At 47.7% G+C, this 16,575-nt stretch overlaps 1 protein-coding gene across 2 annotated transcripts in view; it reads right to left on the bottom strand.

Annotated features, from left to right (window-relative positions):
- The window catches only part of CACNA1E (calcium voltage-gated channel subunit alpha1 E), a 475,091-nt gene that overhangs the window by 52,634 nt on the left and 405,882 nt on the right, over nucleotides 1–16,575 (bottom strand). For both annotated transcript variants that reach the window (XM_023640670.2, XM_070267841.1), the window contains 4 exons: nucleotides 15,439–15,568; nucleotides 14,788–14,847; nucleotides 13,902–14,008; nucleotides 1,023–1,119 (listed from right to left, as the gene is read on the bottom strand). In XM_023640670.2, the coding sequence (XP_023496438.1) occupies nucleotides 1,023–1,119; nucleotides 13,902–14,008; nucleotides 14,788–14,847; nucleotides 15,439–15,568 (394 nt within the window). The remainder of the gene's footprint in view (nucleotides 1–1,022; nucleotides 1,120–13,901; nucleotides 14,009–14,787; nucleotides 14,848–15,438; nucleotides 15,569–16,575) is intronic.

Genomic DNA, 16,575 nt, shown 5'->3' with positions numbered 1-16,575 from the left:
TGGCCTGTGACCCACTCTTTGAGGAGCACTGCACTAGTCTCTGACTGTGCAGACAGGTAATTCAACCTGCTTCCTGGGAAGCTTGCTGGCGTAGCCCCTGAAGGCTGGGTTTAGGCCTGGTGTTGCAGCTTGCTTGGCTGGGCAGCAGCAGGGGCACTTCAGGGCTGTGAACCGGGAGCCCTGGTCCTCTCCTGAGTGGCAACTGGCTGTCATTCACAGGAACTCAGGGAGGAAGAATTCTTCTCCCATGAGGCTTCAGCTTCTGCAGCAGCAACGTAAGTGTGTGAGGGAGGCAGGATTCCCAGGCTAGCAGACTCAATGACTCAATGGTAAAGCAGACCCTGAGGGCAAGAAGGCTCAGGGAAGGAGCCTGGGGGTGGGGGGGCGTTGAGCATGGCGGCACTGGTCAGGGAGCAGGAGAACCATGATAATGTACCTATGAAAGTGCAGCTTCTGGCAACAGGAAGAACTTAATTAATGATAGCTCACTTCCCCATTTCTTCTCTGCTTCTGCCAAAAATGACTCTGCATCCTTGGGCAAGTTATGGGCCTATCTGTGCCTCAAAAATATGAAGGGTCAGGGCTAGAAAATCCTTTGCTTCTCTAGAATTATGAGGAAAGAAACCATTCCAGGTTACTTGGCCTGACCCAGTGTGCAGACCACAACACAGACAGACGGCCCCTGAGGCTTCCATTTTGGTGTTCTGGGGCCACCTTAAAGACACAGGAGGCTCCAGGACAAAGGCAGAGAGGCCTCTTCCTGGATGACATGCCACAACCAAAGTGTATAAAATACCACCTGGCTCTGGACTCAAGAAGCAAAAGCCCCCTTATAGATTTCTTGGGATATTGGTTATTTTCCTTTGAAACTAAGACCCTTAGCTCAGGCAGATGCAAAGAACCTCAGACCCTGTGTGAGCAAAAAGAATATTCCCAGAAACAATTCTCCAAAAGCAAGTCAACAAAGGCTACAGAGAGAGGATGGAAGGAGATTTGATGGGAAGAAACTTGGCAAATGTTACCTTAAGCTTGGGCAAGCGCTTGATGGTCTTCAGTGGCCTCAGAACTCGGAGCACCCGCAAAGACTTGATGGTCTTGATGTCCCGCCCCTTGTTGGTTCTGCAGGGGAGAGGCCCCCAGGGAATCACAGGACAGGGGAGAAATAAAAGCGACATTCACACTACTGCATTACCAGCAACAGGGTAAAGGGGGAGCAAGGTATCCAAGAGGCCAGAAATTGGGTCAGAGTAGACTCCTTCAGGGAGACCCCACAAAACATGCACTGAGAAAACTTTCAAATCGCTCCTTGGTGTGCGCACACTCATATGCACACACACCCACGCATGCACACCCACACTCACGTACATCACACAGTGGAAGACAGTGGAACAGGCACACATGCACACACAGAGGCATCCATGCACATCTGTTAATAAAGACTTCCTCCCCCTAATGCCAGAGTAATGCTGCTCATCACCACACTGGCAAACTGAAAATGGAAGACAAATCAACTAGGGAACAGGACTGGTCACCCACTTCGGACCCTCACTGTGCCTAATCTAGTGCTTCAGTAGCAGGCTCTCAAATGATACTTGTTGAATTGAGAGTAAGTCTCATCAGGGGACCTGACCTAGCCCTTTCCTCAGCTCTAGGGTTGTCAGCTCTGCACAGTTCATTAGTTCAGAGGAGAACAGGCTGAGGAAGGGTGGTGGGGACACGACACCCTTGTTGTGCTGGGCTGCCTGCTCCGGAGAAAGCATGTCATGCAGGCTCCTTGCCAGGACCTTGGCTCAAACCCCAGTGATCTCTGTGTGGCTGGGTCTTTCCACAGTCCCTCCTCGTTTCAGGCACTGTGCACCTAGCGCAAGCTGCAGGGAGCCACACAGCTGGAGAAGACCCACATCGCTGTCCCTGCCCCTTCATCCTTGCCCTATGGCTAGTAACTCTCCCTGCTCAGCTTCCAGGAAATGTTTGCCCCTAATAGATAAAAGACATTTCCCTTTTTATTTTTAGGAATGAAATGAATAAATCAACCTGCATTTCTCTCTCCACCCTGCTCATCCCCTGAGATCTCTGCATTCAATTCAAACAATTGCAATTTGTAAAACACGCAGATGGTAGGAAATGAGACTCTAACCGTGAGCTCAGGCTCTGGTTCCTGCCTCACGTTGGCCCAGATTACCATTACACCAACAATCGGAGGAAACAGGATCCAGAACATCAGATGGAACTACATGGGCTTCTGCCCGCTTTTTACCTGTCCTTTCTGTCACACCCACCCCCCAGGAAGGAGAGCAAAGTCCATCAATTCTTTCATACAAGGCAAGATAGGAAGACCTTTAATATAATTCGAGGAATGCTGACATTGCCTAGAACATGAATTTTAAGACCGTCTTAATGGTCATGGCCTACAAGTCACTTTTATTCAACTCTAGATCTGAATATAGATAATCCAAAAGTATCCCATTGATATGGCCTTTCGTATCCACAGGCTTTGTAGATTTTACAAATTCTTTTACTATATTAGGCTCATCTATCTACCTATCTAAAAAGGCAACATATAAGCCAAATACATACCCAAACCAGTAAGAATGATCACTTCCCAAAGAGGCTTGGCGACTCCTAATTTTTGTTCTCTTGGATATCAGTGAAAATTCACTGTTCCTATCAACTCACCACTCCTTTCTCAATGAGCCAGCTCCTTCCCTCCCAAACATACTTCTCCCTCCTCCAACCCACGCCCACCCTGTAGTTTTTACTTAAAGAAAACAGAAGAAAATATTTACCCCAAAGCGTTCCTATGGAGGATCCAAGGCAGAAAGCAGTGGCGGGGGGCGGGGGGGGAGTGAAGAGAAATAAAAGTCAGAAAACTTCAGGGAGGAGAGAGAACCTCACACCACGAGAGAAAACGGAGAAGCCTGGGCCCAGGGGATGCTGTTTACAGCCTTGGCACTTGCGGAGTCCACACACTTTGTGAAAGGAAGGGCCAGCACGCCATTTGCTCCACATTCCCCTCTCCAACCTGCCAAGGCCCTTTGCAAGCACCAGTGGAGCTGCCTCTAACTAGATGGTACTCCCCATCTTGTACTTTATTCCATGGAACCTAGTTTAACGGAAGGTTTCTAAATGTAGGCTTTTCCTTCCATTTCCTTAGTAGTCTTCAGACAAACTCTTTCTACTTCCAGTGAATTTATAAGAAACCAGGCTAGGAGAATCATGCCTGCTCAGGGCCAGAAAATGTCTCTTGGAAAGGCGTTTCAAGTCATAGTGGCATATTTATGCTTATGAAGGATTTCCTCTGAAGAGGGACACACAATCAGTCTGAGAGAGCTACTCTGACATCTCTCAAAAGTGCAGATGAGCAACACCATAAAACCTTCTCGAAGTATGAGAGATGCATTGTCAATCAAGGTCCTCATGTCACATAAAGGGATGCCTTTTGATAAATTAAATGACCAACTGTCCATCATCAGCTATTTATAGTGCAGCTTGGAGAAAAATCATCCCAGCTCTATCGGTGAGGCTTAACAACGAGAACAAAAAAGGGCAAGGGCATGAATATAAAATATTTGAGATAGAAATAATGAGAGCTAACTTTTTAAATATTTATTCTTGGTAGGACTCTGTGCTAAGCACTTTCAGTGAACCTTTTTTTTGGACCTCCTAATAACATTAGGATGTAGGTATTACTATCGCCACTTTGCAGATAACATTCAGAGAGGTTAAGTGAGTGCCCAGTGTTAGCAAGTCAAGCTGGGACTTGAACCCAAGTCTGTATGATGCTTGGAGCTCTTGCTCTGAGCCATTAAGCCTCTGCTCCAGTAGGTTTTGGTTCCAGGCTCTGTCAAACAGCTCACCGAATTCTAGAGCTGGAAAAGATCCCTGAAATCCACTTGGCTGCAAAGGAAACTGCAGCCCCAGGAAGATGTGCCTGCGTCAGATCACTCGATGAGTGAGCCACAGTGCCTTGGGTGAACTGGCCTGCTGCTATGAAGAAGTGCCTAGAATTCAGGCTATGGTTCTTAGTTGCTGGTTGCTGTGAAGGTACTTTTCCCAAATTTTTTCACTGCACCACAAACCTATGTTATACCACCATATGCCACAAGCAAAGACTTCTAATGACCATTTTACTAAGTAAATGATCCCATATTCAAAACTATATTAATGTTCGCTGTAAATGCCAAATGAATGGTGATTTGGGAATTAAACCCAAGGCCTTATAAACTTTAAATGCCTCCTGTGATAATCTGTAAATGTGCAGAGGGCAGAGATAACATCTTCCCCTCAGTTATAATGGTGTCTTCTCATGCACGAGACTGGCACAGGGTAGGTCAGCCAAACACACCCTTATGCATTCATATAACAGCACTGATGGAGTCCTTGATGTATGTCTGGCACTCTTCTAGGTGCTGGACACACAGTTGCGACCAAAACAAATGAGGTCCCTAACTTCTTAAAACTTACCTAGGCTAGCAGGGAAGGCCTCAAGTCAACAAGGAATAAATGAAAACATAAATTGCAAGCTAAATGCCATGGGGAAAATGGGATCATTGGATTAAAAGTTTTACCGAAACAACTACATAGGTCACCCTCTTTTCCCCAGGCTACATTCATCTTGAGAAAAAGCTAAGGGAGAATCTTCCGTATCCCTAAAATGAGAGAGCAAAGGGAGATCAACGGATGGGCAGGTGGCCCAGGGTCACACACTCCAGGGTTCCGCATTTCCTTTAGCCCAAGTCCTTAACCCTGAGAACTTTATGTCCAGTAGCACCTGAATGAGTTCTCAAAGGTTCATACTCATTGACACCCATCCTATGAAGGAAGGCTCAATAATTCTTGCTCCTCCTAAACCCTAGATAAAGGACAGAATTTGCTCTCTACAATTAATTTTGCCCCAGAATCATAGTATAAAATATCATGCTGTGGAACAAAGGGGATCTCTGACCAGTGTGTGTGTGTGTGTGTCTGTGTGTGTGTCCCTTGTTGTGGAAAATGGGGTTCCTTGATGGTACACTCTGCTCTTAACAGCTGATTGTAGCTGCCAAGGTGCTGTAAGGGGGTGCTACTTGTCCCATTCTGACTCCCACAAATTTGAGCCAGGGATAGTAATCAGACACAGGCCAAAAGTAAAATAAAGATTAGTCATTGCTCTGCACAACTTTCCAACAGTTCTCTTATTGCAGATGAGCCACTGAAAAGCTATGATTTTGAGTGGTTGCAGAAAAGCACGTTTGTATTCTCAGTTTTGTTAATATATGTTCAGCACTAATTTGAAAATTATCATTTGAAATGAAAGGAATACAGGATAACAAAGCCACAGAGGCAGGACAAGTCTCAACAATTCAGCCCCCATTAATTAAAATATGTCATAATTTACACATGGGCTGGGCCAAACTACCTTTCCCAAATCCATGAAATAAGAGTTATTCAAGCCATTATCAAAGTCAACAAGATTGCAAGGAGGATGTTTTTATCGAACTAAGAGGACAAACTCTTCAAGCACTTTAATTGCGGCACATTGTTTTAGAAATAATTTCTATGCTTTTCACAAATCATTTAAATATAATCATTTGATAACACTTTGCTAGTCTTTGCTACTAAATGTATACTCAGAATTTTTTTTACACTGCTTAGCTAATTAGTGAAATTTTACCAGGTTTAAAAATTGACTGTAATGTCAACATTTGAGGATAATTTCACATGCTAGGATGTGCTGGTCCCACTTTAATTGGGACTCAATTGGGCCACTCATTTTACCATTTATTTCCTACTTATTTGGTACATTCCTCACTGCTCTCCAGAAAAAAAATGCCACATTTCTCTTATGTCTCATCAGTAAAAGATGAGAATTTTCCAGCTCAACTGTCAAGTTGCCCTCCAGATCTTTCATGTGTTATCACTCATCATGCACTGTAATCTTGCTCTTCAGTTTCCTGGTCCCCCTCTTCTCAAAGGACATGCTCTCAAATTGGTTTCTGCTAGGAACTGACTCTCCTTCCAAGGTGGGCAGGGCAGGGACACCAGGTTCTGAAGAATCCTTCCTCCTTGAAGTGGAATGGCCCTCTGCCCTCCCTCACGAGCCCAGGAGGGAAGAGCACAAGGATTTGAAGGCATCTCTTGGAAGGGGAATGGACACACTTGCTGGAGTGTAAGGATAGAGGAGGGGTCATGCTATGAGGAGCCTTGAGCCTTGCTAAAATGTCTAGACTATTATTTGGTAGGCAATAACAACTACTGTTTATTATGCATTTACTAAGTGTTTGGCACTATAGTGGACACTGAATATATTTTACCTTATTTAATTCTCACAAGACCAAAATACAGTTTTTTTAAAATTTCTACTTACAGATGAACAAGTAGAGTCTCAGAGATTTAAGGCAGCTAATAATTAGTAGTGCTGGGATTCAGACCTAAGCTTACCTGACTCTGAAACCTATGCTCTTATTTACGATGTTACAGTGCCTTTTCATACGGGAACCACTGGAGGGTTTTAACCAGAGAAGGGAACAGCAAAAGAAGCCAGTAGTTCCTGAACTCAAATAGTGAGCTCTCTATCCCAGTATCCTTGATCAGCCTAGGGTCTGCAAGGGCTCATGGGAGGAAACAGGTACAGATGGAACAGCAAGATGGACAAGGACAGGGATGCCTTTTTCCATCTGGCCCACAGGTCTACAGGCTGGGGAGAGACCCATACCAAGCTACCACTTTGAGTTTACACAGGTTAATGGCTCAGAACTAACCAGAACATCAGAGGTGGAAGAAAGCTTGATGTATTGGAGAAAGCCCTGAACTAGAAATCAAAAATATCAGTTGTTTAAGAACTGGCTTTGGGGCTTACTATTCAAATGAGTCAAACTAGTCAAGCTTCAGACAATCCATTTCTCAACGGTAAAACAGGACTATCAAATGATAAATTAAGTAAAGAGTGTGAAAGCTCTTTAAAAATTCTAAAGACCCATGGAAATGAGGCAGAAGTTTCCTCCTTTGCCTTGGCAATGCTTGTCTCTTGAGAGTGAACTCTTTAGGACCTGTTGGTAAGGCTAGTTCATCTGTTTGTGTGAAGAATCTAAATTCAGCACTTTGACCTTGTCACTGCTTAGCTGCTGCCATTTGGGGATTATTTCCCTCCTGACCCATACCTCAGCATCTCTTGGGGTTACCCATGAGCCCTAAATCCTTTGTGACCCTGTCATCTTTCTTTGCCCTGTGACCAAAGCACTAGCTCTCTGCTAAGTGACTAGTGCAGAATCCTTTCCTTCTTGCACATGGACCTCAACCAGTTCCCTGGACACACTCATCATTACCTTTGCAAACTTCCTCCTTTGCAAAACACAGCACTATACTCTAACTGGAAGGTATTTTTGTCCAAGCACTGAGAAGCAGCAGGAGACATCAAAGCATATAACTGTCTCCTAGCAGTATTGTTATTCAATCTGGTGACCTGATTTGTCTTGCTTCTTAGTCTTCATATTCTAAACATACCCAAAGACCCCTCATCTGCTGATCTTCCTAAGAAGGCCTTGGTGCAGCCTGAAGTCCAGCCAACACATTCCCCCAGCTGGAGACTAATTCGTAATGCTAGGCTGTGCCTCTGTGAGTACGGATTAAGCAGATGGCTGGCAAGTCACATGATCCGAGCTGATACTTCCCAAGTCCCATCATGAAATCTTCTGACCTGAGTTACTCTAAAACCTAATTTTAAATCCAGGGGGCATTGTGATGGGTGTCTACTAATCCTGCAGGACTGGGCTCTTCACACAGCTGTGAGGACTCACCTCCTGTACAGGGGGATTTTTGCATGAGTCTGGTTAGCCAAATTGTTGGTTACCACGTGGATACAGCCATGTTCTCTGACTGGACCATTTCATTTTGCTTGGTTCTGTGGCCACAGGCTAAGATCCCATTTACAACCAACCATCTCCCAAATTCGTGCTTCTTAATAAAGAGAAATACTTGGGTACTCACACCCATGGCCTTCATATGATAAAGGTCTCCAAGTACACATTCTACAGAGGGTTCCCCAGCATCACCAACGGCACACGCAACAGACAACATTTTCCAGTGCTCATCCAAAAACATACGAGCCGAGGCTTAATGCCAAGAGCAGGTAGATTAGCAACTTCTCTCTCTCAGATACTCCCTCCATGTGGCTCTCACACTGACCCTCCTTATTCCCTCCCAAAGCCCATTTTCGAGGCTGCTAGGGTATAACAAAGCAGTGAGCACCCCAAGAGTCCACGGCCATTAATCATCTTTAGTGTCCCTGCCTGGGCACAAAGTCAGGTAAAGTCACTCTCAAGGTGACTCCTAAAGCTGGAGTCTCGAGGAACAACATCCTTCTATCTCCTCTCTGCTGGAAATTTCCAATTCCAGCTCAGCCGGCATCCTAAATCCACAGTTAATGGGCTACCTGACGGCTAAATTTAATTTTAATCCTTCATTCGCTTCCACAGAGCAGGGGAACTGGATGCCCTGTCTGGCTCAGTGGTAAATGGGTCTTCTTTGCATGAAGCAGGACTTTGTCCACTCTTTTTTCTTCCCCTACAAGATTAATGTGTAGTCACAGCTTCCTTTGGGAGACTCCCCTTTCAGTTCCAGAAGAGTGGAGGCTGTCAAGAAAGAAGCCCCAAAGGCAAAGCCTGAAGTTAGAGGGGGCCTGCCTGAGACATGCACAGGGAGTGAAGAACAGGAGGACGGGTGAGCAAGGCGCAGGGCGGAATGTCAGTTCTATTGTTATTAGGCTCTGCTGAGCGTAAGCACATGCTAGCTTTTCAATTCTAAATATTTACTCCTTTCTCACGCGTACTCATTCACATCGTCACAAACACAAAGCCCCAAGTGCAAAACCAGAACCAAAGTATCATATTCTGTGGCTCCTTAGGGCCCTTCCAAGTCTAAAATTGTCTGTGCCTGTGTATTTCACTGAATGCATTCAGAACCGGCTCTGCCACGATGGCTGGTTCTGAATGCATTCAAAAGACTTTATTCATCTTAGAGACTAGGGCAGAGTGTCAAGTGTCAGGAAAGTGACATACTTCAATGAAAAGAATGTAATAAAAGCTAATGTGGGAATTCCGGTTTCTTCTGGCATCAAGAGGCAGATTGACTCATGTTTTTCCTTTCTGGCTAAAGACTGAATAATGAAAGGCCAAGTGCGGCTGTGATCCAGATCCCCTGCATGCCAGGGAGTCCTGACCTTACCTCGTGCCCCACTATGATGGTGAACGGCAATGGGAAGCTTTGGCATCCGCTACCAGAGAGCCTGCATGACTCTGACTGATGCACAGGCCCAAGTGGGGGAGGAGGTGGGAGCAGAATTGCTAGTTATTTTTCTTTTAAACTGTTGGTGCTGACAAGCCCTTATAAGCCGTGAGTTTACTATTTAGAATCCAACCCAAGAGATCTCACTTGGCGACTTGATCTGAGCCAGTCAAGTAACTTGTAGAGCAAGGGAGGTACAGAAGCTGAGGGGCCTGTGTTGGAGTACAGGACCACAGACACATTTCTAATCCTCTCCTGCACTCCCTCCCAAGGTGCTGTCCCCACCCACCTACCTGCCCAAAGCCTTTCACTAAACACTGAAGACATGAAACCTAGGGCCAGACAGCATCACCATTACTGTGCGGGATCCCATAAGGCTCATGAACTCAATCTGGCATAGTGGCCACATGATTCCCCTCCAAAGGAGCTAACTCTGGCGGCGGGGGGTGCCCCAAAGTGAGGGCATATGCCTGCTGTGCAGATACCCAGAAATGCCAAGGCTGGAACCATCTCTGCTTTCCCACCCAGGAGGCTGGGAGGCAGAAGTGATGGCAACAGGCTGTGAGGAAACTGGCAAAAGCAATTTCTGGTCCTTCCGTGTAAAATAATCATCAAAGAGAAGAATCCATCTTTTTCAGATAGAAAAAGGTAAAAGAGAAAGGTTTCATAAACCAAGTCACTCACCAGACTTTTCCTGAAACCTCAACGAGGAAAAGGCACAGTTGGGACATTTATAGTTGGCAAACACTCTGTCTCCATATGGCCCAGAAAGTGGGGTGTTGTGATGGCAGTGGAATAGAGAGAGCCGTACCCAACCTCTGCCAAACTCTGCCCACCTCCCTACACAGGCCCTGGGCTTAAGGAAGGAGAGCCGAGTGTCCTTATAAATGCTTTATAATGTAAAAGTGGACTGGGAAGAACAGGAAAGTTGCGATATGAGTATCTTTCCGTTTATTTTCTTACACCTTGGTATGCCCAGGCTTATAAAATAAATCCCCTTCCCCTCCTGCTCAAAAGTCAATAAAGTTCCCAAATGGAATTCATCAGGTTTACATTATAAAGAATCCCTTCACTTGACGGATGCAGCTATGGAGAAGAGAGAGTTCTCTTCGGCCACTACATAAACCACATATATGCTTATAGAAAACATACATGGTGCCAGTGCAGACCTCCGCAGGAGGGCTCAGGGGGCCACGCGGCTTTCTTTGAGAATTCAGCTAGAGGCCCCTCCCTCCCGTTGGTTAGGGGCCTTGCTCTTGGGATTTGGGCTGGGTTCTGAGAAGGCTCTGGCTGGCTGTGGTAGAAGGGATGCCAAGTGACCTCTGATTTCTGAGGAGCCACATAAAGGTGTTACCATGGCAATCACCATCAATTCTGCTTAAAATGAGCAACGGCCTTTGCAGAAGCTTCAGTAGGCTAAGGTTCAGTTTCAAGGAGGGGGGACTCTCCTTTAGGAGAAGGCAGGAGTAAGGTTCTCTGAATGGTGGACAGTCCCGGGGGCAAATATATGGCATACAATAACGAGAGTCGTAACTACAAGGAGGGAGATCCTTGAAAAGCCTGTAGAAAAACCCACATTTGGTTTCCTGTCGGCCTGAGCCCCTGGTCATAGCCCCCCACTGGGACATAGGCTTTATTCTGCTGTCTGCCCCAGGCCAGGCCCTCCCTCTGCTGGCAGGCAGGACTCTGGCTAACCCCACCAAAGTGATGGGAGAGCTGAATTCTCTGGTGCCCTTAATGAGGAAAAGTAGAGAATAGAGTTAGGAAGTGTGGGCACACGAGCGAGAGAAAGCATTACCTGAACCTCAGCAAACATGACGAAGGCCACAGAAGGGGAAGTGTGAGTCTGTTCCACAAGCAGGAGAAAGGGGAGAGGAAATGTGCATGGCAAGCTTAGAAGGATGATAACAAAAGAGCTGGTGGATGGAGAAGGATGAGCAAGTACCATTTACATTTCAGAGAAAAATGAACAAGTTCAAGAAGTGACTTCACTAAAAGCAAGTGATAGATTATGACACTCAATCCATCACATAAGCGTGGATCCCAGAACCAGGGGACTCCTGGATTCCCTGAACTGTACCTGATCTGAGGACCAACAGAGAGGCTTCGGCTCCGGGGCTGTTAAGGCTTCCCCTGCCACCAGCACCAAAGCCACCACCACCATGTTTCAGAGGACACAAAAAAAGAACAAGACAGGTGACAACCCTCCAGCCCGTTGTCATTGCTCTGGATCTGAGGAGAGACAGCTGGACTGTGGACACGGGGCAGGCATGCAGAGTTCTCTAAAGTATACCTCCTTCCCACGGTCACCAACACACCTGCCTGGTTTCCAGGTACACAGGCACAGGCCTGGGGGGGGGGGTGGGGTGGGTGTGGGTGTGTGTGTGTGTGTGCGCGCGCGCGCGTGTGTGCGTGCTTGCGTGTGTGTGTGTGTAAAACAACCAAGTCTTGGAAACCAGCCTGTGTTCATCTCATTTATTTGCATGTGTGCATCAACATACACTTTGGTATGAGATTTGGACTTCATGATGTCATGGGAGAACGGAAGGAAAAGGAAGGGAATTAACATTTATTGCTCACTCACACTGGTCAGGCCCTGTGCTAAGCACTTTACACACATGATTTTGCCTCTGTTTCAGAGATGAGAAACTGAGGTTAAGAGGGTTAATGTCTTGCTATGTTGCTCCAGGACATGAAAGTGGTAAGTAGAGGGGCTAGGATTCGAACCAGGGTCTGCCTGGCTCCACAGGCCACATCCCCCCTCCCACTCTGCCCTGTCACCCCCAAGGCCCTCTGTTCTTCCTAAAGATGGGTGGGAGGGGGCAGTTCTTCTGTGCTTCTCTCTCCTTGTTCTTTATTTCTTCAAAGAGAGACAAATTATTTTACTGAGATCAAAATAAGAAAGAACATTATGGCCAACAATGCGTGGAAATGAACTGATAAAATGAGAAGGGAACCTGACCTTTTAAAAACCCAAGGGTAATATTCATCTCTAACAGAAAAGGTGGGCCTCCTTAGGACAGAGGCGACTTTAACGCTTCTTTCAAAGAAGAGGAGGAAGAGGAGCTGGGAGTCCTCTCGGTAGAGCCAGAGGTGCCTTGATATTTAGCTCGCTGTGAGAATCCGTACAGCATCTGGATGCTTGGGAAAATACAATGCTTTTGTGAAATTTCCTTGGGAACAGCTCAACCTCATCTAATAGGAGGCTTTCTTTGTGAGGAGCACAGATGATTCCATGTGACTCTAATGGGGTTAATACACTGGTGCACATGGGGCCAAGGGACACTGGAGTTGCCCTGACTGCCAGCCCAGATCAGGGTCACAAGCCACACTCTATCCGGCTCTCCTTTGGAGGATTCCCCACGACTGGGCAGCAATGGACACAGTCCACTTCCAGGTTCTGGGAGATCTTAAATTCTTACCACAGCTGGAGACCTGTCAACCCTCCTATACGCATGGAGCTCCCTACCGTTGGCCACTTGAGGAACATTCCTTCTTAACTCTCACCCTACCTTTTTCTCTGCTAGAATGGACAGGGATAGAAGCTGACAGTGCTTGGGGAGAAGGCAGGATGGATGGTTCCTTTCTGACCACTACTTGGCCTGGGGAAGGTCAAATCTATGGAAGGATTTTGTTCCTTCCATTTTGTAGCTGCCATCAATGAGGGCAGTTCCCAAAAGCTCTCCTTCTGCCCCATCACATAGTGCAGGCAGCCATGCTTAGAAGACTTAGCTTCCTCTTGTCCTCAGAGAGGCTGGAAGGAATTCTATGCCACCCAGAAGAGGGTGAAGCTACTCTGGCAGTGAAGCAAGGGACAGACAGAGTCCAAAAGGCTGCCATTCATCTTCTGGGGCACTCAACACATCAGCTTAGGCAAACGGCCCTGACAACATGCCTATTTCCCATCTACACCCTGGGGGCCTGGGAGAGCCCTTTCCTTGGCTAAATTCCACAGGAAATGTCAAAATGTGGTTTTGACCCGCTACACCTGGATCAATGATTGAAAAAAAATTCCTCAAATGTAAGGAACAGGGTTTAGTCACCTGAATGGTTTAAGACTGTTTTTCTAAGTGTTATCAAGGAAGGTTGGGAAAGTCTTTCCTTCTGGAGTTAAACATATTAACATGGTTCTTACAGCCCAGGAATAGCTCTGGGGTACCCCTGCTCATGCGCAGAGAATCTCCCCATGCCCAGGATTCTGTGACCTCCAACTTTGCTCTACCCTCTGCATTTTTCTTTCAAGCTAATCCTTTGTTTGACAGAATCAAGAAATGAAAGGGGACATCAGCTGTCCATCCCTGGGTCCTGCCCTGAGCTCATGAAGGCACTGCCCCACGCAGGTGAGCACCTGCCCATGCTTACTCATCTCCAAGAAAGGAACTCCAGGGCCTCTGACTTCTCCCTAGTGACTCTCTCTCCTGCTCCTTCACCAGTCGTACCCTTGAGGGCATGTGAGCTGAAGCTGTAAGGCTTTTAGGAGCTCTGCTGACGGCAACTGGGAAGCAGATTTCCAGGGCAGCATTCTGTGGCACCACTCTGAGTGAACTGTTTCTCAGGTTGGTCCTGGAGTAGGCCTCAAATCAGCCAGAGTCTCAGGAACAAGGAAGGGAAGGGAACCGAACAAGAAAAAAGTTACTTACGCCAAAGCAAAGGCCACCAATGCGCCAACCACCACCACAAAGTCTAGGATGTTCCACAGGTCTCGGAAGTAGGACCCATCCTGCAGGATCAAGCCCTGGTCTATCATCTGCAGGAGAAGGATGTGAACAGCCACAGATGAACCAGGAGGTGCCAGCAACGTGCACCCTGAGCTCTGGGCTCCCCATGACAATGTCTCCACTGCCATCATCTCCACAACCAAACCTCCCTGGGGACCTGAAGAGCAGGAGGGCAGGTTTCACAGGCTCTCTCTGCCTAACTATGAGGCCTGAGGTCCCTTCTCATAGCCACCAGGGTTCAATTAGACTCCTTGGTTCTGAAAGAACCCTGCCACATTTCTCCTCTCATTAGTGGTTCAGAGCACCGGGCGTCGCCACACACACACAGATGGGAAAAATCCCAGATGGGTGAGACTGGGAACAAGATAGAAATGTGGGAAGTTAGGGTGGTGGGGAACAGACTAGAGGGCAGTGAGTGTGGTTAGGACTAGATGGAGTCTGGGAAGATTCATCTCTCCCTAACCCTTTGCCTCCTTGACACACACCCAAGTTTAAATCAGGAAGCAGTTGGGGAGGTGACTGTGGTCCCCGAGTCTGTCTACACTCCCACTGCCTGCCTGAGAATGGGCCAGGCCCCTCCCTGGGCCACATCCACAGGTCTGCACCAGTCCAAACAGGTCCATGCAGTCATGTTGTGCCAAGACAGACTGTATCAGGATTCTGAGGCCAGAGGAGGGGTCGGCAGAGGCCCTCTGAGGTTCTGTCATTGGCCGGTAGATGACAGCATTGGGGAAGGGCACTACACTAGAGGAGCAGACAGGTGACCCATCCAAACCCCGGAGCCCAGGTGTTCTCTGGAGGCTTTTACCTTTATAACCATCTCGAAGGTGAACACGCCAGTGAAAACATAGTCAAAATACCTCAGGACCTGTAAGACACGCATGGCGGAGGGAGGGGGATCGTGTGAGGCCACCAGGCTATACACATGCCCGTCTGCCCATGGACACACGCAGCCCCCCAACCCCACTCATCGTAACTGCTCGTTGGATGCAGGGAGGAGAGGAGCCATGGATACTGCTGGAACTGCATGACCCGCTGGCCAGTCCTTGGCCCTTCCCTCCCCTTGGCCAGAACTTAACTTCTTGGGTCTGAATTGTCCCACAAATCTCTCTCTCAGGACCTGAATCCTTGTCAGTTGCAATCTTCCTCACCTCCCTCATACCTCCTGATATACACCCTTGGGACCTCCAGGAGATGTCTCAACTTCCTGTGGTAGAGCTGCCCAACTTCAAACACATCACCCATGACCTTAGGTCAGATCCCACATCCAAGCCCATGGGTGACTGCAGACCCACTTCAAAGCCCTGGGTGGCTCTGGGTGTAAGGTCCACCATGAAGCATAAAGGCACACAGCATGGTTGGGAAGTAGGGGTGGGACAGGGAGAGGGATGAGGAGGGCATGGGGTGGGGTGGGTACCAGGGCTCTATCGAGGCTGGAAAATGGCCCCTGTGCACCCACTTTGTTGCGCTCCGAGTTGGTCAGGACAGGGTCCTCGGCCGCCAGGGCAATGCTGCTGGCTGCGATGACCAGGAGAATGCACATCTCAAAGTAGCGCAGGTTCACGATGTAGTGGCAGGCCCTGCGAATCCTGAAGGGTGGATGAGCCCGCTGAGCTGGCCCCGCTTCCCTCCCATCCCCATCCCCATCCCGTACTCCCCACCCCCACGTACATCAACCTCTTCTAGACAGCCAGGCCCTGGCCAGAGGAAGCCATAGGGAGAGCAATTTAATTTCTTAGGCACCACCTTTGATTTAAAGCCCCAGTGGGGGAAGGTAATCAGATTGGTTAGAGGCTGCAGTACGCAAGCCAAGATACATTATCTGCAAGCATGTCTGAGCCACGGGGAGCAGCCAGCACCAGACTACACACGCTCAGGGTGGCTACATGGTGCCCTCCACTGGATCTCAATGTCTGCTCCCCTACTGTACAGAAATGGGGGCATAGCAAGGAAATCAGAAGAACCAAGAAACATAAAAATACACCTTGATTCTAAGATTCCTGATGAAAGCAGCAACAGGTTTTCATTAGCTCCAGGCATTGCAATTAAAGCGACTATATTCTACAGATAGCATTCTGGCCTCGCGTGCCCTTGACATACCTTAGGCCAGATTCCATCTTTCCCAGAGCCCTGCCTGAACAAGGCCCATGTGGCCTCTGAAAGCCTTCTTGCCTTCCTAGCCTCAGAAGCTGGTCTATGTGTACATCTTGCTCACTTCCAGGGCAGAAGGCAGTTTCTCTTTCAAAATTCCATCTTACCTGAATCAAACCTTCCAGACTCTTCTCTGCCATCCCCATCTCATGCCCCTACCTCTGCTCTGAGGAACACGTCCATTTCAAAATCCATATGTAGGGCAATGGGACCAGTACACCTAAACTCCAGTGGATGATCTAATCATTCCAGGCTCCACGTTGTCAGCTCTGTCCACCTCTGGATATATTTGGTGACACATCCCAAGGAGACTTCCTTCCTCCCCATCCCCCTCACGCCACCTACTAACCAAAGAATAGGAGAAGGGTCCTTTCCTGATGACATTCTCATGCTTTCTTGTCTTAAAATAGTCTTTAGACTATGGGCACACAGTTCAGAGGCTGTT

This window comes from Equus caballus, chromosome 5, assembly GCF_041296265.1.
Source record: "Equus caballus isolate H_3958 breed thoroughbred chromosome 5, TB-T2T, whole genome shotgun sequence".
NCBI lineage: Eukaryota > Metazoa > Chordata > Mammalia > Perissodactyla > Equidae > Equus > Equus caballus.
Note: the sequence above shows the minus strand (reverse complement) of the source record. Positions and strands in the feature narration are given on the sequence as shown.